This window comes from Microcaecilia unicolor, chromosome 13, assembly GCF_901765095.1.
Source record: "Microcaecilia unicolor chromosome 13, aMicUni1.1, whole genome shotgun sequence".
In the NCBI taxonomy this organism is placed as follows: Eukaryota; Metazoa; Chordata; class Amphibia; order Gymnophiona; family Siphonopidae; genus Microcaecilia; species Microcaecilia unicolor.
In genome coordinates this window covers 63595285-63622408 of record NC_044043.1, presented here as the reverse complement: position 1 = coordinate 63622408, position 27124 = coordinate 63595285, and the positions used below count along the sequence as shown (strand labels likewise).

Sequence of the window (27124 nt, the reverse complement as noted above, 5' to 3'; positions counted from 1 at the left end):
TGTGATCGCCACTAAATCCAAATCAAGCCTCTTTTTAGTCCAGCCTCCTTTGGTATTTTTCCTCTTGATTCTGCCTTAGTGTGGGCTAAGTAGCAAAGACATCTTTTGTTTTATTTCCTATTTCGTTTTTTTAAGATGTGATGCATTATTTCCTTTTCAAAGTATGTCTTTGATGTTATAATTTTTGAAAAAACAAATTTTTAAAAAGCCACAAAGACTCTTGTCTTCAAAAGCCCACACCTCAAAAAAAAAAAAAAAACCCTGTAATTCCATAAGGGGCCACGAGCCACTTTATCTGTGATATCTCCTTGCACTTTTCTGTAGTAATGCTGTCTACCCTTCTCCCAAATACCTGAGCCCTCCAAGCCTGAGCTCCCTCCTAAAATCAGCTCTATACAATAAATACCAAAACGTAGAAGGGGTTCATTTCTATTCTATATATCAGATTACTTCTACTTTTACTCTGTAGCACTAGCATCAGACCTTAGCTAGACACTCACCAGCGACCATTTGGAAACTCATCCCACTCTTGAGTTCTGTAGATATAGCTCTTTGGTCTAGAAGCCCAGAAAATGGGCCGAACATCTTCCACTCTTCTCTTGGGGTGAGCGCTGACTGCCCAAGGTAGAGGACGCCTGGTGAGAACCAGAATAATTTTAGGAAAATGACAAATCTGAAGACAGCAAGGGCAATGCTCTGCTGTAGAGAAGAGAAGCACTCTTTAAAAGCAGTTTTTTTCCCAACGTTTTTAGTCAAAAGGTAGTTTTATCAATTCTCTCTCTCACACAACATGTTAGATTAAAAGAGCAATTCTCATTTGGGATAGGTTTATTGATTTGACTCCGAGAGGAAACTAAAATAAGCATTACAAAGTTGCTCCCCAAAGATATACTGGGAGCTGTTTGGCTGCAGCAAGGACATTCGTGAAATACTCAAGCCTTAGCTAGGAGAAAACATTTTGAGTTTACAAGTTCTGGGAGCACAATAAAAATTTGTAGACAATTAACCCTGAACAGGCCTGTTTACAGACAGAGTGGCAAGCATTAATATTAGCTTGTTGGGGTTTTTTTGGAGCGACGTGTCAAGGGGCAGAGTGTGTGTTCCTGCACTAATCAGTTTGTGCATCCACATTAGCATGCACTAACTGCCTACAAAAAGGGTGGCAGGAAATGCTCATGCAGTAATTTTTTTTGTTGATTTTTTTTTATGGCCACATGTTAATGGCAACATTAGTGCACGATTCAACATGTAACGGACCTAAAGTTCACTAGTATATAAATGGATGGGGGGGAAAAAAGGAAAAATTAGTTCTTACCTGATGTGCAGCTAGCTTCTCCTCAGTACTGTCGATACCAAAGCAGAGAACTCCAAGAACCAACCAAGCTGCATACTCTCCTGCTCCTAAGCTCCAAATGGAGCACCTCAACCGCCCACGCGGGATATATAAGTACTGTGTAATGATTATCCCTAAATCCTGTAGGTTACATTGTTGGGGGGGGGGGGGGGGGGGGGGAGGGGTTGTTTTGGTTTTTTTAACCAAACGCAGGAACGCTTAACAACAAGAAAAAAACTGCATGAACATGCAAAAAAAACCCAAAGAACAACACTCTGTAATAGACAAGGGTGGGCCTCTGGATTGATCTGATGGGACTAATGGAAAGAAAATGATCAGGTAAGAACTAATTTTTCCTTCCATAGCGTCCCCAGATCAATCCAGAGACTTGTGGTATGTACCAAAGCAATCCTCTAGTGCGACAGGCAACATCCACCCCAGAGGTAATCACAGACGCCCCGAAGGTCACGTCCTGACAAGCCGCCACATCCATCCCAATAAATAATAATAAATCTACAATGCCTCGTAAAAGAGTGTACCAAGGCCCACTTGGTTGCTCTGCAAAGACACCAAACAAACCTCAGCATGTGATGCCGCTTGACCCTAGTTGAGTGCACCCGAACTTGAAGGGAGGTGTTCGTCCCCCAACAATATAAGCCAATGTAATCACCTCCCACAACCAGTGCACCACTGTGGCTTTAGAAACGATTTCTCCTTTTCTCCTACCTGTGTGAAGGACGAAAAGATGATCCAACTGATGGAATTCATTAGTGACCTACAGATTACGGATTAGAATGCGCCGAATGTTCAGATACCGCAGGGTCCAGAACTCATCAGGATAGTCCTCCCGGCAAAACGCTGGCATCATATGTGCCTGGTTCAGATGGAAACGAGACACCATCCTGGGCAAAAAGGACAGCACCGTCCAAATGCAAACTCCCATGTCCACAAAGCGAAGAAAGGGATTCCTGCACGACAAGGCCTGTAGCTCCGAGACCCGGCATGCTCAAGCAATAGCCATCAGGAAAACCGTCTTCATTGTAAGATCTTCCAGGGACAAGAGACCCATAGGTTTGAACAGCAGGTGCATCACCCACAACACTATGTTCAGATTCCAAGATGTAACACCGGCAAGTGTGGCGGGCGGTCATAGACAATACACCCCATAGAGGAATCAGACGACGTCCGGGTGAGCAGCCAACGAGGATCCTTGAAGGCAGCCCCAAAAGCAGGCCACAGCCACTACCTCAACCTTGAGTGTATTGAGGGAAAGTGACTTTTCCAGGCCTTCCTGCAAAAATGCTAGAATCACAGATACTGAAGCTGATAGTGCAAGGATTCTGGCTGAAGAACACCACGCTTCAAAAGTGCGCCAGACTCCATTTTCTGGCCTGCAGAATGGTAGCAATAACCAAATAAGGAAACCCCTTCTTCCTTAAACGTGCACTCTCAAGGGCTAGGCTATAAGACCAAAGTGGGAGGAATTCTCCATTTGAATTGGTCCCTGGAACAGAAGCCCTCCCTGACTGAGAAAACGCAGTGGACTGTCCACAGAGGGAACACATACAGCAGTCTGGAAGGCCAACTCTGGAGCACTACATCAATCCCTTCGGATACATACTGTCTTCCTCTGCTGAAGAAGAATTCCACTTTCACATTGGCTCTGTTGGCCATGAGATCCATCACCGGAACTCCCCAGCGGGCTGTGATCTGCTCAAACGCTAAGTGCGAGAGCTCCCACTCACTAAGATCCAACACACTATGACTGAGAAAGTGCGGCTGTACATTCGTTGATCCTACAATATGTGCCGCTGAAAGCAGAGCAAGATGCCTCTCTGCCTTTACGCAGAGTAGTTCTGCCTCTCTCGCCAAAGAGTCGCTCTTCATTCCCCCGTTGGTTTACATATGCTACCACTGTCACATGTTCTGATGCCCAGAAACTCCCAGAGAGCCAGATGGATCGCCCTGAGCTCCAATCGGTTCATTGATTAGGACGCCTCCATCGGGGACCAGGATCCCTGGGTCACCTGTCCCCAATAATGAACTCCCCAACCGGTGAGGCGTCCATCATCACGACCACCCAGTCTAGCATCGGCAAGGGACAACCCTTCTGGATATTTTCCACCGTCAACCACTGCACTACCAACCTGGCCCATAGCAACCACAGTACGCGGGCTTGATACTCTCCTGACAGGGGAGACCACCATCTGAGAAGGAACAACTGAAGGGGCCTCATATGACTCCTGGCCCACAGCACCACATCCACTGTGACCACCATGGACCCCAACACCTGCACATAATCCCATGCCCGTGGCATCGACTTCCAAAGAATACTCTCCACCTGAATGTGGAGATGCAGCCTGTGTGCTTCCGGCAGGGACACAGTACCGGTCCAGGTGTTGAAAATCACCACCAGGTACTCCAGAGACTGTGTCGACACGAGATGACACTTCAGCACATTGATCACCCAGCCAAGGGACTGGAGGAGATCGGTCACCCACTCCATGGCCTTCAGACTCTCCTCATAGTACAGAGCCCAAATAAGCCAATTGTCCAGATAGAGGTGAACCTGAACCCCTTCCCATCGAAGTGCCACCGCTACTACCACCATGACCTTTGAAAAGATCCAGGGTGCTGTAGCAAGCCCGAAGGGCATGGCCTGAAACTGCAGGTGCTGCCCGAGCACCAAAGAAAAACGCCGATGAGGGGGACAAATGGGAATGTGTAGATAGGTCTCTTTTAGGTCGAGTGCGGTCAAAAACTCCCCCGGCTGTATTGCTGCAATGACCGCTCTTAAGGTCTCCATACGGAAATGTCAGACCCACAGAGCCTTGTAGACGGACTTGAGATCTAGCACCGGACAGAAGGACCTGCCCTTTTTGGGTACTACGAAGTAACAACCGCTGCCCCTCTCTCCCTAGGGTACTGGACAAACTGCCCTAAGGCACAACAACTCCGCTAGCGTGTCGCGTACCACTGCTTTGCAGGGAGATTCTAGAAAGAAATCTGCCAAAGGCCGGGCAAACTCGAGTTTGTACCCATCCTGTATTACCTCCAAGACCCATTCGTCAGAAGTTACCCTGGCCCATTCCCCCACAAAATGAGACCGCCGTCCCCCAACAATCAGTAGAGGATGGACCAGGCCGCCATCACTGCTGACTTCTTGCAGCAGACTGAGACCTAGCTGACAACACTGCCGGTCAGCGATCTCCACAAAAGGACTGTGTCTTCTGCTGAAAACGAGGCCTCTGAAAAGATCCCGTGCACCCAGGTGTAAGAAGGCACTAAGTAACCCTTAGCCCAGATCCCTGAGAAAGCGGCAGCGAACCGGGTGCCTGTTGGGACTTACCAAGCCGGAAGATAAGTGTTGCCTTGTATTATTATTTTTATGCCTATTGCCAATCACTCAGCTTAAGGTTGCTTGGTTAAAATGATTAATATATCATATTTAAAAAATCTACAAAAAATCCATATAGTCATAAAAATTTAACAAACATGGACAGAGGGAGTTTTTGAAAATGGTTTTAGCAGTCACCAATGAGCTATATTGAACAACCCGGTCCTTAGAGATTGGTGGGTTATGACCCGGTGACAGATGAGACTTTTTCCCCCATCCATCTATTTATATACTAGTGAACTTTACGTACATTATATGTTGAATTGATCACATTGAGAGAATGAACTTTTTTTGTGAGCTTTTTGATAGACTAAACATCAGTGCGTGGCCATCAGTATAAAAAAGAAAAATTGGACGTTTTACAGCTGTAGTAAAATTAGCTTTAGCATGTGGAGAAAAACCTGCGCAAGGGCACACACTAAGGTCACTTTTTACCACCACCTTAGATGTTCAATTTTGCAGCGCCCAGATTAGCACACACCAAATTTGGAAGTTACCACAGGAAACCTGAGTGCTTCCCAAAGTACACTATTTTGAGCTCTGTTAGACGCACATTAGTACCTAATGCAACTTAATAAAAGGGCCCTTTTATGAGATATCTCAAATATACTACAAGTTGATGTCATGTATAAGAGTTGAGGGCAGTTTCAGAACTAAAACTAGATAAAAATGCTGTGACCCATATTTAAGTCAAGGCTCCCCTTCTCCCTCACCTGTGCCAGCACCTTTCTCTCCCTCCCTTCCACTTCCAGGGTCCAGAATTGCTCCCTCTCTCGCCTTCTACCAGCCTGTAGGTTCAGCATCTCAATCCCATCACTGTTTATAAGTACACAAGTATTGTCATACTGGGAAGGACCAAATGTCCATCGAGCCCAGCATCCTGTTTCCAACAGTGGCCAATCCAGGTCACAAATACCCGGCAAGATCCCAAAAATGTACAAAACATTTTATACTGCTTATCCCAGAAATAGTGGATTTCCAAGTCCATTTAATAACGGTCTATGGACCTTTCCTTTAGGAAGCCGTCCAAACCTTTTTTAAACTCCACTAAGCTAACCGCCTTTACCACATTCTCTGGCAACGAATTCCAGAGTTTAATTACACGTTGAGTGAGGAAAGATTTTCTCCAATTCGTTTTAAATTTACTACATTGTAGCTTCATCGCATGCCTCCTAGTCCTGGTATTTTTGGAAAGCGTGGACACTTCACATCTACCCGTTCAACTCCACTCTTCAAAAAGTATCTTCTACAGAGCTGCTCAGCAATCTTCCTAGGCTGTCTCCAGCTTGCTCCGATGCACTCTCTCTGATCTGTCCCACCCCACCTCTGACTCAACATTTCTGCAGAGGCGGGACAGATCAGAGAGAGTGTTTTGGAGTAGGCTGCAAGCAGCCTAGGATTGCTGCACTGCCACAGATCTATAGAAGATACTTTTGAAGGTACACAATGAGGGGGATGGGGATTGAGATACTGAACCTGCAGGCTGATAGGAAACAGATGCAGGATTGTGCTGCTGATGGGGTTTCGGGGTGCTTAATTTTTTTTTTTTTTTTAAGGCATATTTTGGTCAAAATGTCCCAGTCAGACAAAGGAGTAGTGTAATCAATAGGTCTCTTCCATAGTCAAGTACATACGGTATTTTGTGACAGCTCAAATCTCTTGGATAGCCCTTCTACAATAGTTCCTCTTCATCAAAACTTGAATGTCCAGAATATTTCTTCTCTAGAAGATAAAGGGCCAGACATTCAGCCAGCATGTTTGCTGTCCACCACCGGCATTAAACCTAGATATTCAATGCTGAGCCATATCCGGTTTACTTTGGCCACTAAAAGGTTAACCGGCTATGCTGATATTCACGCAAAGCAGTTAACCTTTTAGCAATCAAAGATAGGCCGCTTAAATAGCAGGCTTATTTTGACCGCTCAACATAGCCGGTTAGGCGCTGAATATCCAGGCCTAACTGGCTATGTTGCACGATATAGCTGCTAACCAGGATATTCAGTGGCAGATAACCGGTTATCTCCTGCTGAATATCCACAGTTAGCCGCTTAAACCCTATTTAACCGGCAAGGACTCATTCCAGCTGCTTAAATAGTTTTGAATATCAGTGGGGAAAGAGTCCAGATGTGAATCAAACCCAGAGAACTTTAATGGCACAAAGATCTCTAAGCTCATCTTTCTTATTTACTTCAGAACCACAGACCCTGTGCAATCTCTGGTTTATCCTACTACCGTGTTTCCCCGAAAATAAGACACTGTCTTATATTAATTTTTGCCCCCAAAAATGCACTAGGTCTTATTTTCAGGGGCTGTCTTATTTTTCAGGGAAACGTCGGGGTTGGCCCGCCTGCCCTCCGTCGCTCCCGGAACTAACCTTAAACACCTCCCTTCACCTTCGCAGCAAGCAGCAGCAGGGTAGGCCACTCCCTTCCTTCCGTGTCCCGCCCTCACCTGACGTAACGTCCGCGAGGGCAGGGCACGGAAGGAAGGAGAGGTCTGCCTTGCTGCTGCTTGCTGCGAAGGTGAAAGGAGGCGTTTAAGGTTAGTTCCGGGAGCGACGGAGGGTGGATGGAGGGGGGGCCCGGCGACCTCGGATGGGGGGGGGGGGCGGCCCGGGGGTGGCCTTGTTTGGCTCTCGGCGGCCCTGCTTTCAAACAAAAATTTGCTAGGTCTTACTTTCGGGGGAGGCCTTATATCTACCAATTCAGGAAAACCTCTACTAGGTCTTATTTTCAGGGGATGTCTTACTTTCGGGGAAAAAGGGTAAGCAACCTCTATGCCAACTCCATACCTTCTTGAACAAACACTATTTCACCTAAAAGACTGTTACAGGTTTCTACCACTATTTCTGGGAGAGAATTTCTTAGATCACTGAAATGTATGAATCACCAGTCCCCTTTCTCCCAAATCATATAATGATCCCTTATTCTAGGACCACATGCCTTTGAAAAGATACTCATTCCTTATATGCAGTTTCATCACTCAGATATCTGAATAGCTATATCTTTCCTTTCTAAGGCATATACATACCTAGCCTCACTACATAACCTTATGGTACAAATTGTACACCACTTTGGTAATAACTTCTCTGTACTAACTGTATTCTCTGTATATCTCTCTGATCAGATCTGATCAGAATGTCAGATCACTCTGACATCTAAGCTGGCACACAGTGCCAGCCAGAGCCAAAAAGGAGTCACTGCAGGAGGGCTTTGGACTGCTTTATGTTTAAACAGAAGAGAGGCTAGAGAAAAGAAAAGGGGGGAATGGGATACAATTTTCAAAAATTAAAAAAAAAAAAAGGGGGGGGGGGAAACCCCCAATAGACAAAAGATCAGAAATGTAATTAACTCAACCAGGATCCTAAAAATGTTGGCTTGCATGCTAGTGTTTTAAATATATTTGCACCCCAGCTTCTGAAGATGCAGGGCTCTCATCTCTCCTCTTTTAAATAATTTATACATGAGCTCACTTGGACAAATTCCTTGGAATCCAGGTGAGTTATGTTTTCATATGCTGATATTTTTGTGTTGATTCTTACTAATCTAGTCACAGATTCTGTTTCCTTTGTTATTGATGACTGCATTGGGAGGATTAGAAACCGGTCCACCTCTGTACTCTTAAAACTAAATGCTGACAAGACCAGAATTTTATGGTTTACTTTTAGGGCCCTGTTTACTAAGTCGTGCTGTAAGCGCGCTAGCGTTTTTAGCACGCACTAACGCTAGAGACACCCATATATTCCTATGGGTGTCTCTAAGTAAACAGGGCCTGTAATTTGTTAAATATTCCACAGTTTATTCAAATTAGTGATGGTATTCATCTAAATATTGAAAGGGTATCAAAAGTTTTGGTGATATAGTTGGATTCCTCTTTGACTATGGAACTTCAGATAAATAGTTTCATTAGGAAGGCCTATTTTAAGATGAACAGCTTTGCCTTTTGCATTCTTTTTTTGAGGGACAATTTTAGAATTACTGTGCAACTTTTGATTTTAGCTTTACTAGATTACTGTAATTCTATTTATTTAGATGTAACTGCTAGGCTGGCCCATAAAAGTCAACCGATCCAGAATTCTACTGTTATTTTTTGTAAGTCACGAAATGACCGTGTGACTCCCCTATTGGTGGAATTGCATTGGTTATTGGTACAGGCTATGATCCGTTTTAAGGCGTTATGCCTAGTTTTTTAAATTCTGGAAGGTTTGTCCCATTCATTCAATACTCTATGCTCTACTGTGACCACTAGAAGTTGTAATCAACTGCTTCTAGTTGTTCTGACGATTACCGTATTTTTCGGACTATAAGACGCACCGGACCAGAAGACGCACCTAGGTTTTAGAGGAGGGAAATAGGAAAAAAATTTTTTTCCTTTTTCCCTCCTCTAAAACCTAGGTGCTCCGGTGCGTCTTGTCCGAGTTCGGGATCGCCCTCCCCTACTCACGTCAGCGATGTTCCCTGGTGGTCTAGTGACATCGGGGCAGGAAAGAGCCCCCTCTTTCCTGCCCAGCACGCTGCTCTCCGTCCTCCTCCGTCCTCCTGTATGCTGCCTGACGGTCTTGGCAAGATTCAAAATGGCCGCCGAGTCTCGGCAGCCATTTTGAATCTCGCCGAGACCGTCAGGCAGCATACAGAAGGACGGAGGAGGACAGAGAGCAGCGCGCTGGGCAGGAAAGAGGGGGCTCTTTCCTGCCCCGACGTCACTAGACCACCAGGGAACATCGCTGACGTGAGTAGGGGAGGGCGATCCCGAACTCGGGGGGAGGGCGATCCGGAATCGCTACCTTCGGACTATAAAAAATTTTTGGGGAAAAAAGTGCGTCTTATAGTCCGAAAAATACGGTAGGTCTGTTAGATTCATAGCTTTATTTTCTCATTCTTTTTTGTTTATGGCACTTCGTCTATGGAACAATCTTCCTTTAGAAATATGTTTGGTGAAAGGTTATTATTCCTTTCATAAAGCTTTGAAAACCTGTTCTGAATTTTGTTAGGACATACAAAATTTGATTTTAAGTAATGCAGTTTTTGTTTTTTTGAATTTATTGTAATTTTCTGATATTCCTCATTGGCTTCTTTATTTGTATCTCACCTTGAATCTCAAATTGAGGGAGTTGGTGGGTGTTAAGTCTGTTAAAACATAACAAAATTAGGCACAATAAAGGTATTATCACCTCTTTTTTAGGCTCTCTTATACCTTATGTAGATACATAAATCAGGAGACTAACCTCCAAACAAAGTAAGCCAATAATGAAGCGTTTCTGACTTCAGTATGATGATTGAACATTTTGTTGGAAGAGTTATTGGTTTCCATTTAGTTGAGTTTCAGCTTTTTTGTATTTTACCTGCGACAGCACACACAAATGAGTTTTTATGCACACTGCAATGCTTTTGTGCACCAGAATAGTGAACCAGTGCACAGTCTGTTCTTTAGGATGGCTAAATGTCATTCCCACACATACTCTTTAATATAAATACTCTCTCTGTATTTGTTTTCTTCTTGTTTGCCGACATTACACTGGCTGTCTTGCTTTTTAGCGACCCTGAGACCGTGAAATATGATCACCCAGAGATCCCAGAAAGTACATCATCCCTTAACATATACTGCTCCTTTACATTCAGTTTCTGAATTAAACCTCAGCAGCCACCCCGATATAGATCTTTGATGTTATCTGCAAATATTCCAATCTTCCCTAGCATGGTCTATGAATCACCCATTTTCCAGGAGGTGAAGACACTCCAGAATGTATTAACTGTCAGAAAATAATTTCCATCTCCCAGTGAACTTCTGGGTAGGTCTGTTTTGTGTGTATTTCAGACTAGAAGGGGTGGGAGAGCAAGTTCATACAGCAATCACCTTGGATCTTCTTTCCAAATTCCCAAACGTCTCAGAACCTCCACAGTCGCCACCTCTCGGTTCAAAGTGTAGAAGTGGAGCCCATGTACCATGCCACTCTCCATAATCTTCTGGCACATTGCCACTGCAAGATCTATCCCATAATTCCTAATAGCTGCATCATTGTCTTTGATTGGCTCAATTACATCCTTGATCTCTTCAGGCACTTCTAATTTAGAGAGTTTCACTAACTGCCGCAGAGAATGATAACCCTGTTGGAAGGATAACACACAACCATCATGAAAAAGCATTTTTCCCTTAGTAATGTCACTCTGCATTATCAGTGCAACAGTGTTGGGGCTTGGACAATATATAGTGCACTAACGATAAAAAGCTATCACTTATTTCCTAAGTATACTGCTATTTTACATGAGATCGACAATATTTATTTTCTAAATTTTTGTTTTAGTACCCGGTAATTATGAGTGTTCTACCAAAGCTAGCCAGAATATTCAGTGGCAGTGCTGTGTACTGTCATGTGGAAGAATTGGGTTCAATCATCAAAACCGTTTATGCTTTGAGCCTCCTAGGTGTGGATACAGCAATTACATCCTCCAGAGAACAGGATGCCCCAGCCCGCACAGTGGCAATACCTAGAGAGCTGGCTCAGGGTGCATGTATACCAGGTTCTGCAAGAACTTGTGGGTTGTGGGCGTCACTGTAATTGTTAGATAGCAAAGGAATGGGAGAAGAAATAGGAGACTTATCATCCCTAAATAGTTCCAAATTAAATATCACAGCACCATACCTCAGTAGGGGCAGGTTCCAATTAAGAAGAAAACCAATAGGCTACCCCCTACTCCCACCCCAAATGCAATGGTAAGAGCAAGTGAGTGTAATCAAAGCAAAAAAAATGAGCATGGAAAAAAAATACAAAAATGACAGCACCATGTAATTTCCAATATAAATACTCTCTACATTGACTGAGGTTTTACTGATTTTGCCGATTTTATTATTAAACTAGGAATGGATATTGCTTTATTTCTAATGCACGTATCAAATACTGTTGAGCTGTCAATATATCTCATGTTTACTCAAACACTAGAGGCTCCCTTGTTTTCTCTTCCTATGCCAGGTACAGAGGACTCTACCTGTATAGGGAAGATGCCAGGCAAGATGGGGCAAGTGATGCCAATGGCACGGCAGTCTTTCAGGAACTTAAGGAATGTTTCAGGGCGGAAGAAGAGCTGTGTGATGATGAAGTCAGCCCCTGCATCCACTTTCTCCTTCAAATGCCTCAGGTCATCTTCATAGCTCTCAGCATCAGGGTGGCCTTTAGGATACCCTGAGAGAAAGAAAACATGCATGAGAAGGTCTATGAGATACCTGCAAACCCATACTAGAAAACAACTGCTTAAAGGGTAATTTTCAAAGTTATGAATGCTGAAAATTGACCATCCTCAATTCAGTTAATTCCATGTGTCCCCTGCATTGAAGGGAGGTGCCTCTGAGGCTTGTTTAGGACAGGAGGACAAGCATGCATGTAAACTGCATTTTCATATCTGCATAAATACTTTTCAGAATAAAGCAGGTGCACGTGTCTACGTAGCCTTTGAACCCATGGCTATTTTCAAAGTGAAACTATACATAAACCTTTAGAATTGATACAAAAAGCTGGAGATGCAACATACTCATGGACTTTCCACTAATGCAAGCAGTCTGAACATTTATTTTACTTTTGTTTGTTACATTTGTATTCCACATTTTCCCACCTATTTGCAGGCTCAATGTGGCTTACATAGTACCGTAACACGCTCGCCAATTCCGGTAAAGAACAAATACAAAGTGATGTTATGATAGAATAAGGTTCATGTGTTACAGACACATTTGGGAATCGTAGAGAGGAAGAGTTTTGTTGTATCCTTTACGAACTTTAGTTTCTTTGTGTAGCAGGGTTCAGACATTTCCACTACTGAGGACAATATTCAAAGATAAATGGATTTCACCCAAGAAGTGAGACTTTGGGGCTCATTTTCAAAGCACTTAGACTTACAAAGTTCCATTGGTTACTATGGAGCCCTTTTATGAAGCGGCGGTAAGCCCAACGCAGGCTTACCGGGGAAGTACTGCTGGGTTACCAGAGCAGCCCAGTGGTAGTTCCCTCCCCCAGCGCGTGCCATTTCCTGCGATGCAAAAATATTTCAAGTTTTGTAACGCCAGTGTGTACCCGGTGGTAATCGGGCAGTGCCATGCGCTGCGCAGTTACCACCAGGTTAGAATGGGAGCCCTTACCACCTCAATGGGTGACGGTAAGCACTCCCCCTGAAATGGTCGCACGGCAAGTAGCTCACTTGCCGCACAGCCATTTCCTTTAAGAAAAGGGAAACCTGCCTTTTACCCGTGCCAATTCCAGCTCAGGTCCCCTTTTGCTACAGCTTCGTAAAAGGAACCCTATATGTAAGTCTCAAAGTGCTTTGAAAATATGCCTGTTTGTTAACTACCCATCCTCAATGCAGGCAAAATTTCCCACATGACCTGAAGCATTCCAAGGTGGGGGGGGGGGGGGGATGGGTCATGCAAGAATCAAAACTAAACATTTTGGGCCCAATATTCAGAAAAGGCTGAGCTCCTAAATTTAAGCATCTAAGTTAGCCTTCTAAATTTGGGCCTCATTTTCAACCAGACTTAGGAATCTAAATTTTCAGTTGAAAATTAACCTTAACTTGGGAGCTTAAAAGTTTATGTTCATAAAGACCTGCCATTTGTTTGCCTAGATTTATGAGCCTAGTACTGGAAGGAGAAATTAGAACTGATTATTTTCTTTCCATTAGTCCTTCCACTGTTCCAAAACATGTGGCATAGTTGTGTCCATCAACCAGTAGGTGGAGATAGAGAACTGAAAACTGAGCTGAGACATATCTTTTGGCATCCAGTCCAGCTCCTCAATTTTACGTAGACAAGCAGTAAGGAGAAACTCAGAACAAACACAACCTTAACCAGTTCACAAACCAGTCAAGAGAACAAGAGATATGCAGGAAGCACCATGTAAGGTGACAGTCATTATTTGACCCCTTTACTTCGCACCTACTAAACATCTCAGAAACCTCGAGCAGGCCTCTGGAATAGTGGGAAGGACTAATGGAAAGAAAATTTATAAAACCTAATGTCTTCCATTACATAGCTTCCCACTATTCCAGAACCTGTGGGATGTTCAAAACCAATCCCTAGAGTGGTATACTGGCGCTGCCGCCGCCGCTGACCTAAGGACCAAAGCCTCAAAACTGGCTCCCGAGCGCACCACAACATTCACCTTGTAGTGCTCTGCAAAGGTATGCAGCATCAACCATATCGCTGCCTTGCAAATATCCAGAGACAGTAAGGTAGTCCCTACCTAGAATGTCACTGTATGCCTCGTAGAATGAGCCCACAAGACCTGAGGAGCCTGCTGACGCAATAGTCTCCTTCAGGCATCCACCAAATGTGGGCTTGGAAGCCAGGAGGCCCAGCTTTGGTTTACAAAAAAGCGCAGTCTGTCCGATTTGCAAAACTCATTTGTAACTTCCAGATATCTAATGAGGATTATATACACATTGAGAAGATTCAAAGAAGAATACTGAGCCTCCTCGTCCTTTCTACAAAAAGATGGAAGCTCCACAGATTGGTTAAGATGACATTCTGATAGTGCTTTTGGAAAGAAGGAACTGTGCGCAGGGAGACCCCCGCCTCCGAAAAGCAGAAAAAGAGATCCTGACAAAAGAGCCCAAAGCTCCAAAATTCTACGTGCCGACGCAATAACCATCAAGAAAGCTGTCTTTAGTGTAAGATCTTTCAAGGGGGCCTTCCAGAGTGACCCAAAAGGAAGGACACAAATGGCCTGCTACATGGAAGAAATGAACAATATCTGGAATGAACCGCAAGAGACATTTCTGTAGTCAGCCCCAGAAACAGGCCAAAGCCACAATCTGAACTTTTAAAGAACCCAACACCAATCTTTTTTGAAGGAATATCTGGAGAAACACTAGGATGTGTGCAATTTGAGCAGAAAAGGGGAAAAGTCCACGCTCAGAACACTAGGCCTCAAATGTCCTTTACACCCTCGTATACACCATGGATGTAGAGCGTTTCCAAGCTTAAAGCAAGGTAACAATGACCAAATTGGAATAACCTTTTCATCTCAGCCCAAGCACTTTCAATGGCCAAGACATAAGACCAAAGGGGCACTGATCCTCCATGAGCACCAGACCTTGCTTCAGTAGGCCATATGCCTGTGGAAGATGGAGAGGACCCCAGTCCAGCAGTCAAATAATGTCCACATACCACGGCCATCGTGGCCAATCCAGGGCTACAAGAATTATTCAACCCTGGTGCAATGTGATCCTTTTCAACATGTGGCCTACCGTGGGCCATTGGGGGAGGGGGGCGGAAGACAGAGATGTATCTCCAGCCAGGGCTGAGGAGAGCATCGATCCTACTTTCCAACAGCTGAAGAACTTAGGCACGCTAGCATTCATTTTTGTTGCCATCAAGTCCAGAAGTGGAGAATCCCATCGGTCCACTATCAGCTGAAACCCCTGGTTGGATAGATCCCATTCTCCCAGGTCCAAGGAAGCCTGCTGAGAAAGTCCACCACCACATTCCAGGACCCAGCGATGTGAGCTGCAGACAAGCAGAGAAAATTATTCTCCACCCAACTTATGAGGGATGCTGTGGGTTCCCACCTTGCTTACTGAATAAGCTACCGCTATCGCATTGTCGGAGAACACTCAGATCAGGGCCCCAGCTGAAAAAGGTGCAAAGTTGCATAAAGCATTCCGCAATTCCCTAAGCTACAAGTGATTTATTGACCACTGATACTCCTGTTCCATCCAGGTACCCTGTGCCAGATGGAACATTTAATAAGTTCCCCAACCCAACTTGCTGGTGTCCACTGTCACCACCTCCCATTGTGTTATTGGAAAGGTAGCGCCAATGGTCTAATTCCTGGGCGACAACCACCACTGAATACTCCATCAGGCAACCAGCATCCAAGGAAGATGAAGGTCATACTCTTGTGACACCAGAGACCAATGGTGACCACTTTCACCGCCACCATCATTGACCTCAGAACCTGGATAGAGCCTAGACCCTAGGCCTGCCTTCACCGAGAAGATGACTCTGTAGAACAAGCTTTGACTTTATGTGTTCCATAAGGAAGATCCTTTATAATGCTGTGTCAAACTGAAAGCCCAGATACTACAGCGTCTGCGATGGAGTTAGTCTTCTCTTTTCCAAATTGATCACTCAACACACTGACTGCAGAAGACAGACAACTTTGTCCATCACCACCATGCTATCTGAATAGGATGATGAATGAATGAGCCAGTTATCGAGATACAGATGAACTCCAATTCCCTGCTGCTGACGGAAGGCTGCCATCACTACCATAACCTTGGTAAATGTTTTTGGTGTCATGGCAACACCGAAGGACAAAGCCCTGAACTGGAAGGGATGTCCCATTACCATAAAAACGTAGAAACCTCTGATGTGGTGGCCACATGGATATATATAAAAGTTTCACCTCCTTGAGATTGAGAGTGGTGAGAAATTCTCCTACTTGAATCAAGGCTATGACTGCTCTTAGTGTTTCCATGCAAAAGCGGGACACTTTGAGGTGGCAGTTTAAACCTCTGGGATCTAAGATCGGACGAAAGGTGCCTTTCTTCTTTGGGACAATGAATCAGAGTATCTGCCTTGTCCCTGTTTGGCCTGGGAAACTAGAACAATGGCTTGGAGCGTCAGCAAGGAATCTACGGTGGCCTGTACCTCAACCGCCTTGGTTCCCTTTTGACAAGGTGACTGCAAGAAGAGAGGAGCAACAGGGAGGGAGGACTAATTGTAACCTTCTGTAAGAATATCCAGAACCCACTGGTCTGATGTGATTTTGGTCCACTCCTTTCAAAACTCTTGAAGACATCTTCCCACCAGAGGAAGAGGTGGAGCAGCCTAGCATCACTGTGAAGCTCTGGAGGCATTGGGTGCTCTAGCTGACTGAGAGGAGAACTTCCCGTCTGCATAAAAGGAAAACTGGTGTGCCTGAAAGTGGAACTTCTGACCATATTGCTTACGACCAGGCCGGTACCATCTGCTGTCTCGAGAGCCTCCCTTAAGACAGACAACCAGAGTCTTTCAGCTTATCCTAGGCAACCGCTGTGGCTTAGGTTCCCCATTCTTTCACCAAGTTACTGAGATCTTCTCCAAATAGCCACTTGCCTCAAAAGGGCAGTTTAACCAGAAGCGACTTTGATGCTGCGTCCGCTGCCCAATGCTGCAACCAGAGTTGCTGATGTGCACTGACAACCAAAGACATATTGCGATCCATAACCTGTAACATGCCATAAATAGCATCCGCCAAGAAGGCCAATCCCGCTTCCAGCTGGGCATTATGGCAAAAGTCTTGTGTTGGAGACTGCTGATGCTACTTCAGACATGCTCTTGCTACTAATGAACTGCACACTGTCGTTTGAAGGCCCAAAGAGGCCACTTCAAATGCTCGTTTCAACAAACTTTCTAGCCTCCTATCCTGTAGGACTTTTAGGGCAATGCCCTCTTCCGCCAGCAAGGTGGTGTTCTTAGTCACTGCTGTAACAAGGGAGTCCACCCTGTGAAGCTGCAACTTATCTTTCCCCTCCAGAACCAACAGGCAGAGGCGAGTCATGGCTCTTCCCACTCTCAGCCCCACAGCTGGTGAGACCCCTTCTACTGTAATCAAGTCGTCTGGATGCAATAGGAAGGCCTTAGAAAGACCTCTAAGCCTCACCATGATCAACGAAGATGGAACTCCTGACACTGAAGCAGAAAGCACCGTCAGTGCTTCAGAAACAACCTCAGTACTTTTGTATCATTCTCCCTCCTCTAATGACTCCTTAAACGATGGCTCTTCTGAACAGACTGAGGACACATCAGATAGGTAGGGAAAAACAGAGACAGCCTTATCTGCCACACCTGGAAGTCTAAACGAGATCTCTTAAGAGCCGGAGGAGTAGTGACGCAAGAAACTGAACCATCTTGCAGCAACTCTTACTGTCCCTGCTTCAGTAAATAGTCCTGGTGTAAGAGCAATATATACTCTGGAGAAAAAGATTCAGATGCAGCTGAATGCTCTGTCCGGCCCTGAGGCTGTAAAATGGTGACTTCTGTCCGCACATGATCAAAGAGAGGCTGCTCCTCACTGCCTGTTTGCCCCGACAAAATGGCAACCAGTCCAGGATATCATTATGCACCAGGAGCAGCCAAAGCCGAAAGAGTCCACCCAAAGTCATTTTCAGACCAGCACTAGATGTGGCCTAAACCACGTATACAGAGTACACCTGAGGTTGTTTTCACACTGGCACAGACAAACAGAGCTCAACATAGACAGATATTGGCAGGAAAGGTTTTCCACCCTGGTGTAGCTAGACATTGGCAGGAGAGGAAATGTAAGTTTAAAAAAAAAGGGTGGGGGAGCCAAGACATTATCACATTATAAGCAGATTCACGTTATTGCAGAGCACGTTATAATGGGGTTCCACTGTACAATGGAAAAAAAAAAAAAAAAGGTAAAAACTTTAAAACCATATTCTTGTTAGAAGCTTGCCTGCTCCGTCATTACCCCATGTCATGTTCACAATGGTCAGATATCTTCTCACTTCCACTCCACTTCTGTTATAAAAGAAATGTTAAATAATCCAAGAAATGCACCACAGTTTCACCTACAGAAGAAAATATCCAAATTTTTTTTAAACAGATATTACTCTGCTCTAGGATGCACTCTATATTTTTTGTGAGGAAGTGGGTTTCCCAACCGACTTTCTACGGATATGCTCACAAATAGCGGTACATTAAAATGGACGTTTGTTACCACATTCCCAAGTAAAGCCCTTTGCAGACTTCCCACAGACATAATATTAGGCCTTACTGGTTAGTCAGTAATCTCATGAAATCTTATAAACCTGCTCCAAGAGCAGAGTACTCACAGAAAAAGAAGTGGATACAGTTATTTATCCAAGTAGGTTTGCTCAGTCTCCCTCTGCTGGTTTGGAGTATAATTTCAGGTATGGAATACCTGAGCACACTGAATTTTCTTACCAGCAACACAGATGTCAAAATAGTCATCAAATTCACAGCGTATATGCTTCACCAGATCAGTAGCATAGTTAAAACCTTCTTTCTCTTCCTCCCATTCTTCACCAGCAGGATCTAAACAAGAAAGTAGCATATCTTTGTAGAGTACGTTAAGTTCAACAATCAGAGAAAAAGTGGAAAAAAAGTCTCTTTACTTGCTTTCTGTCACAAGAGGTGCTATTGCCATATAGCAACACACCTTCCTGCTCATTAATCCACTTTTTTTGTTTTGGTTCTTAAAACCAAGAAAGCCTGCTTCTGAATTTGTAATAGTTTGACATTTCTTTTTCAAAAGTTCATTATCACATTGGGAAATGTTTCAGTTGCTTTTTCTGGTAATATATAATGCTCTCACCCCCTCGAAGTGCCATGAGATTTTTCAGTCCAAGTCGCTTTGCCTTATGTAGATGTCTGGTGATCTCATCTTTGCTTTGATTACAGCAGGTAATGTGCAGGACAGTCTCCAGACCACAGAAGTTTACAGCTGTGTTTGCTATGATCATAGAAGAGGTCTCCTTGTCAGATGCTGGATCTCCTGCTGGATGCCAGGTCACGTCAATAAACAGGGGGCCGCCAGCACCCATTTGGTCAAACCTATGGCACAAAGATTGCTTGCTGTATTTCTGAGCTCAAATCTAACCCAGCTCAACAATTACAGGGCTAACCAACAATTACAAGGCTGTCCATGCTGTATTTGTCTCTGATCACAGCAGACAGGTGTCCAGACAACACTGAATACAGCCTACTCTGGGATCATATAGAATTATTTTATATAAAGACAGTTTTGAGTTCTGGTTACACACGTGCTTCACCTTTACTGGGCTGTGATTTTTAGAAGCCTGCACTGTCATCATACCTGGACATTTAAGTGAGGAGTTCTCACCTTGATATTAAATTGACAGCACCATTTGCTGTTCGTGGTGGGAAGAACTCCAAGGAGAACCACTTGTCTCCAGAATCAATCCGGCGCCGCATCTTGTCACGTAAGCGTTCATGGCGCTCAGCATCAAGGATGGGAGTGGAACATCGGGAGCTTTCCTTGGAGTTATCAGCACTGCTGCAGCTGGTGGCATCACTGCTCTGGGCCTCATTTACCATGGTGATCTCTATGAAAATGACAAGAGAGTGAAAGATCAAAGAAAGCACTAAACACTTGGTGCAACATCATCTTAGAGAAAAGAAAAAGAAAGTACCTTTTTCCTGTAACCAACGAGCACAGTAATTCTTCCCTATCATTTAAACTGTGGGATGATACAACTAACGAGAAGCCCTAACCTAGAAATCAGTAGCAAAATACTAGATGCTAAAGGCTTTCTTCTGTTGTGACATACCTGGCATACAATGTCTACACACTGAACACTAAAATTCACACCTGAATGAAAGATCTAAATATTTCATCGACATTAAATTTAGTGTGAATTTGCCTGTCATTCAATCCCATGTATGCAACACATCAGTCCCACCCACATTTCTCACCTGCCATGCTTACAAAGAATTCTGGTGTCACCTCAGTAATAGCAACTGCCAGATACTGTGAAACAAAACGAAACCATGCAAATATGCTATTCAGAAACAACATAGCAAATAGAAGCCTCCAGCAGCAGACCTTTAACATTTTCACTTGGGGCTGATGGCAGCAGTTATCATTGGGGGTAGTAGGGAAGCAGAAATAAGGACCAGTTATAGGGATTTCAAGTTCCTAACTCTCTAGATCTCTGCTCTCACCAGCTCACAGGCACAAATTGTTGCTAAGGAAAGCACAGTCTTGCTGTCTATACCAAATTTTTTGTGACATACCTCCCAGCACTTGGGGACGCACCAGTCTGTCCTGACACACTGGCTGAGAACCACTGCGCTAAACTTGCATCAATGTACATTTCAGTCTCAATGAAACATGCAAGTTCTTGGTTCAAGACTCAAGAAAAACAGTGAAAGTATAACACATACAGGAAGCCATAGGATTTCAACTTCTTAACATTTCTACTAGATGCACACAGTGTTGTACAGCTACACATCTGCCTGCTCTGTAGAACCTATAATCTAGTTAAGACACAGACAAAACTAATACAGTAGCAGTCCAGAAAGCCAGACCATCTGAGAATCAGGACCTGAGAATCCAGAAAACTGCACATCTGCTCACTTTCTCCTCCAATGGCTTAGACTAGTGGTTCCCAAACCTGGTCCTGGAGGCACCCAGCCAGTCAGGTTTTCAAGATGCCCACAATGAATATTCATGAGAGATTTGCATGCATTGCCTCCACTGCATGCAAATCTATCTCATGAATATTCATTATGGATATACTGAAAACCTGACTAGCTGTGTTGCCTCCAGGACCAGTTTTGGGAACCACTGGATTAGACCCATCTGTGTAGTATGAACCACACCCACCCATGTGCATGCCCCTTTGCATTTACGTCCTATGCCACTTACCTGCACCGTTACAGAATAGAGCTTAAGCACCCTGCTAGCACCTTTGTGGGCGACAGTATACTTACATGCATAAGTGTTAGTATTCTGTAAACTAACATGCACAAGGGGCTATTAAATGTGGTGCCCAGTTACAGAATTTTACCCTTATGATGCACTATATATCCAGAATTATACGTATACGGCTGGATTCAGTAAATGGGCTTAACCCTTTCGTGTCCAATGTTCCCGTAATAAGCCATATGGGAACAGATTGATGGGAACATTGGTCACTAATTCAGCTCCTGCTGAAACCTGGTGTAAATGCTTGCGTGCACCAAGGCCATATTCTATAATTCCGCACGCAACTTTTTGGAATACCCCCGACATGCCCCCTTTTCAGTCACATGTTTGTAGAGTTAGGGACCATGAACTATAGAATAGTGCTTATAATGCCACTGTGTTAAAAAAAAACACACACACACTCAGCATGGTTTTCAACATCCAAAAAGCTTTTTAATATCAAGCCTGCAATGTAATTTAATTTTAGATAGACTGTACTGTAAAGACAGAGAGACAGATAGTTTAGTGAGTCTTGTAAGGACTGACAACATCAGTCTAAATAAAGAAGGGAGCATGAAAAGGCACTTTGACAGTATCTTCAAAAAAGGAAGAGACTATTTTCAGAGATAATTATAGAGAAGGAAATGACACTTTAGTGTTTGAATATGTACAGAAAGGAAAGGAATTGAAAATGACCACCAGATTGCAGGTTAAGGGAATTGGGAAAATGATAGTGTTGTTTAGAGACAGAAAGAAGAGGAAGGAGGGTAACGATTTGGGAGGAAAGATCAGAAATTCTATCATGGCCATGTTAAATTTAAGGTGGCAGTGGGACATCTATCAAAAGTATTAAATTCCAAGAGATGACGATACATAATGACAACAGATAAATACCAGTATGGTCCATCCAGTCTGTCCAGAAAGTGGCACCTGCTCTCTATGCAGGCTCCTCCCCCCGCCCCCATGGTCATTCTGTCATTTTCTTTCATTTGTGTTTTACTTTGTGTGGAAATACTCTATAATTTTATTCCATCCACTCCCCATAAAGGGATCCTAAGTATACATCCCACTTCTGAATTCCTTCACCGTTTTCATTCCCACCACCTCCCACAGAAGAGCATTCTCCAGGCATCTATTACCCTCGCGGTGAAGAAACATTTCCCAGTCTTGCTTTTCAGTTTCCCCCTTGCAGCTTCATTTCATATCCTCTAGTTCTATAGGTTCTCCAGTTTTGTAAAAGGGTTGTTTGTTCATTTGTATCATTCAAATATTTAAATGTCTGTATCATATCTCCACTATCCCTCTCCTCCTCCAGAGTACAGATATTCAAGTCTCTTCTCACATGTCTTCTGGACCCCATTTCATTTTTTTTTTCCACTGAACCGCTTTGATTCCTTTTATATCCTTGGAATGCTACAGCCTCCAAAATTGAACACAGTACTCGAAAAGGCAGTCTCACCAATGATTTGTACAGCGGCATTATCACCAACTTCTTCCTGCTGGATATGCCCCTCTCTATGCAGCCAAGCATCCTTCTGGCCTTGGCCACTGCCTTCACATTGTTTTGCCACTTTGAGGTCCCTTTCCTTGTCCATGCACATCAGTTTTTCACCTCCTATCACATACAACTCCTTTAGATTTCTGCACCTGAAATGCCCTCTTCCCACTTCAAAATTTAAGGCTTTAAAGTGTCAAAAGCCCAGTGAAATGTATTTCCAGAAGACCATTCACTTGATTGCAGTGTCCCACAATGGAGATAAAACACTGCAGCCAAGGTGAGAAGTGGTATGTTAGACATACTTATCTCACTGTGAGCACTGAGGAAGAAAACTGGAGATTCTCTTCCCCCCTCCCCCCCCTGCAGCAAAAGCATCACCTGGTCTCTTCACAAAGAGGAGCAGGTTATCTCAGAAGGAGGGCAAGAAGTACCATGGTGTGACTGTGGACTAACCTTTGCAGCCAGTAGAAATATGAAAAGCGAGTCTGGTGACACAGTCAATTAGATAAGAGTGAGGCACAGAGAGATAAAAACACCCCTTATAACTAGAATACCCACCATGCACAGAACAGCAACAGATTAAAGCCATAAGCAAATAAGATAAATGGAAAAAAGATTATAAAGTAACAATTGCACAGGAGGCGAAAGACTAAAAGAACTTTACAAAGGAAACAAAAGAGCCTGTGAGTAAACCAAGTTAAAACCACATTTTATTGAATATAGCACAAAAACCATCAACAAAACAACCATAAGAGGAAAAGAAAAATTCTATCATTTCAGCCAGGAAAGGAGTCAAGTTGGCAGCAATACGTGAGGAGTAGCTTCCATTTGCTGGCAATTATGATAAACTATGGGTTTATCCCTCCAAACTCCAGTCTACACTTTCAGCTTCAGTTGTTGGACCCAGGGCCACTGAGAGACTGAACTGGGCCCGGGGCAGGGCCGCCGCTGCGTCCCCCCCCCCCCCCCCCCCCCCCCCCCCCCCCCACAATCATTGTCCACTGCTGCCCCCAACAACAGGATTGAAATACCTTAGCTGGCGGGGATCCCAAGGCCCCGCCTGCAGAAGACGTCTTCCTCCAGCACTGACTCTCTACTCTGCCGACTGCCTGCCCCTGCTTTTCCTCTCAGGGCATGCTCAGTTTCAAAACCGAGCATAAGCGCCTGAGAGGAAAAGCAGTCGCTCAGCAAGCAATGGGCAGAAGAGCAGCGCTGGAGGAAGACCTGCGGTGTCTGCTCCTCCAGGTTTTCTCCAGCCTCCAAGGGGATCTGGTGCCAGAGTTTTCTCTCTCCTGCTCCTGTCGGGACGCGATCACTCGGGTCCCGTCAGGAGCAGGAGAGAGAGAGAGAGAGAGAGAGAGAGAGAGAGACCCCGGTGCCGGGCTTCCCCCCCCCCACAGCCCTGGTTGCACCCATGGATAGCAGCACTGCTTTATCAGAAGTCAGGGAGTTGTTTCTATGCCACTGCCAGGAGCAATATTTGACTTTGGCTCAGAAATCTCTTTGTCCCTCAACATGTGGACCCCCCCTTTTTTTGGCCAGCTTGGTGAGTTCAGGTGAGGTAGCTATGCGCAAGAAGCTGGAAGCACACCCCCTCCCCCCCAACCAGGGGAGAAGTCTCCACAGGCTGTTCAGGGAGCAAAGTTTCTCCCTCCAGGTCAGCAGTGACACTATCAGTGGGAGAAGTAATGGCTACCGCTGGGCTGGAAGCAAGATCTGCTGAATGGTGAGGGGCAGATTTCGTCAGACATAGGAGTTCCTGAGTTCACCCTACAGCATCCTCCGATTTTCACACAAGTTGATATAGACAGAGGTCTCTGAGCTAGGTTAAAGGTTTTCTGACCAACTCGCTACAATGAATTTGAATATACAATGCAATGCTTCTGATATAGGGGTAATCCAGGCTCAAACAGAGCAAATAAATCTTGGTGAATGAACACGTTGTTCAGATTAAAAGTACACAATTAGTTAATTCTTCTTTGATATCAGAACCAAGAAAATATGGCGACATATTCTAATCTTCTTGTAATACATTTTCCAAAAGCTCAGTTCACCACTGCTAGAGATATGTTTAGACAATATATGAAAGAAATCTTGCAAGTCCCTGAAGAGAGAATCTATTATTTGCCTTCATCTAAAACAGAACCTTTGAAAGCTCAAGGGAACTTGGGAACTGATATCGATGTTCTGAATGTTTCAGAAATACTAGAGAGTTCAGGGACAGAACTCATTACTTTTACATAAGTACATAAGTAATGCCACCCTGGGAAAAGACCAAAGGTCCATCGAGCCCAGCATCCTGTCCACGACAGCAGCCAATCCAGGCCAAGGGCACCTGGCAAGCTTCCCAAACGTACAAACATTCTATACATGTTTTAAATTTGTTTTAAATTTACTACACTGTTGTTTCATCGCATGCCCCCTAGTCCTAGTATTTTTGGAAAGCGTGAACAGATGCTTCACATCCACCTGTTCCACTCCACTCATTATTTTATATACCTCTATCATGTCTCCCCTTCAGACTGATATTGGGTGCTTAGATTGTTGTTTTTTTTTTTTAAGAGGGACGTACCCTTTCTTGGCTCCCAGGTCAGGATGTTTCCGAACCTGACTAAAGAGACACAACAGAAGGATAGGGTCTTATAGATCTCTATTACCTTTAATTTACAACCGATTGGAGGGGGACTGACCAAGATGGCATCAATGCATTACGAGTGGTGAGACTGCTGAGCGTTAGCTGGAGGACTCTACTATTTTTCTTATTCTTTAAACTTACTATGCCACACACAAAAAGAAAAGGGATTATCAGGGCATTACCGCCTCCAGCCCTGATACCCTCACCGAAACAGCAGACGCTGGACAGTTTCGCCCTCCGATGCCCACCAATTGAAACCGGAGCTGGAATTCCTTCACACGTCAGAGAAGGGAGTCCGACGTTGGTGGAACTTGAGACCACGCTTTCCCCTCCAGAGCCAGCTATCCCACCATGACCCGCTGTGACTTGGGAAGAGAAGACAGGCCCACAAGATGCAGAAGGCACAGGAATGGGGGCCTGTGGTGGTGGCTCTCCCCCGATGCAGATAACGCCGAGTGATGAGATCTTGGGAAGGAAAGGATCTTTGAATCCTCCCATGGTGGTGACGCTCGATACTCTCTGGCAGGCTATTGATAACATGAACTCCCTGATTATAAATCAACCCAGGAAACTGCAAACTTGAATTTTCCTAAACCAGTAGGGATTCTTCCTTTGGAACTATTTAAGAAATACCTCATTGAAATCTTGAAAATTCCTTCTCAAAATATGCCCCCTTTAAACAAGAATTGGAACAAATTCAACTAGAAGATCAGAATGATGACTTAAAAGATATTTCTTTAACTAGTAAAAAAGGCCCGTTTCTGGAACGAATGAAACGGGCGCTAGCAAGGTTTTCCTGGGAGTGTGTATGTTTGAGAGAGAGAGAGCCAGAGTGAATGTGTGACAGAGTGAGACTGTGTGACAGTGTGTGTGTGAGAATGAGAGTGTGTGACAGGGCCCCCTCCCCTGTTCCTAATGCCCCTCACCCCGTTCCCTCCCCTCCTTTTCCTCCTCCTTCCCACACTTTGGGTTCCTTAAGGCTTTCAAAAGTCTATGTACCCCCCGTGGCCCTAACGCCCAGTATCCGGATACCCCACCGCTTTCCTCCTCACCCCTCCCCCAAGATGTAATACTTTCACGTCCTTCATTTTTTAAAAAAAAGTGTCCTATCTACCCTGTGTACAAATGCCCGGCATTCAGATTGTGTTCCTCTCGTAAATTTTCATTTCTTTCATTCATCGAGGTGGCAGCACGGGCTCTTGCTCTAACCTGGCAATGCTGTTTACCGCTGGATTAGCGCCATGCTAGAAATTGCGGAAATATTTTCTGAAGCGCCAGGAATGGCACACGCGCAAGGTGGAACTACTGCCAACGGCCGGGTTGCCATGTGGCAACCCTTTAGTAAAAGGGCCCCTTAACCCTCCATTGCCTCAGGTACAAATCTTCCAGGGAAAGAAGAATATTTACTGCACCTAAATGTAACGCACCTTGATCTACTACTAAAATCTATTAATCTACTCATCCATACAAAAACTTAAGTGAGAATCCTACTCGGAAAACCCGAAAAATGTCAGTGTCACATCAGAGAGGATTTCAAATCATGACCACTTTTAGGATCCTTTTTACAGACAGAAGTGTCAAGTTCTACTAGTGGTATCTTTATAGCTTATATAATCTATACTACAGGACAAAAAATAAGAAAACTGTAGACTCTGATCATTCAGGATCACAAAGGTCCCTTATTCAGGTTTTATTCTAGTTTCCACAAAAACTAGAGACTAGCAGAGGAAATGGAAGGTGCATTTTTTTATGTATGACAACCCCTAAAATATCTTCAGGCTCCAAAACACCACAACAAATTCCTAAAAAACAAAACAAGC

General features: G+C 44.3%; 1 protein-coding gene across 1 annotated transcript in view; it reads right to left on the bottom strand.

The window, feature by feature from the left end:
- MTHFR (methylenetetrahydrofolate reductase) overlaps positions 1-27124 on the bottom strand; it is a 46397-nt gene that overhangs the window by 16043 nt on the left and 3230 nt on the right. Inside the window, exons 2-7 of the mRNA XM_030186106.1 lie at positions 19585-19807; positions 19057-19295; positions 18666-18776; positions 11714-11907; positions 10584-10834; positions 501-635 (exon numbers count right to left, since the gene is read on the bottom strand). Coding sequence (XP_030041966.1) covers positions 501-635; positions 10584-10834; positions 11714-11907; positions 18666-18776; positions 19057-19295; positions 19585-19799 — 1145 coding nt within the window. The 5' untranslated portion in view covers positions 19800-19807. The remainder of the gene's footprint in view (positions 1-500; positions 636-10583; positions 10835-11713; positions 11908-18665; positions 18777-19056; positions 19296-19584; positions 19808-27124) is intronic.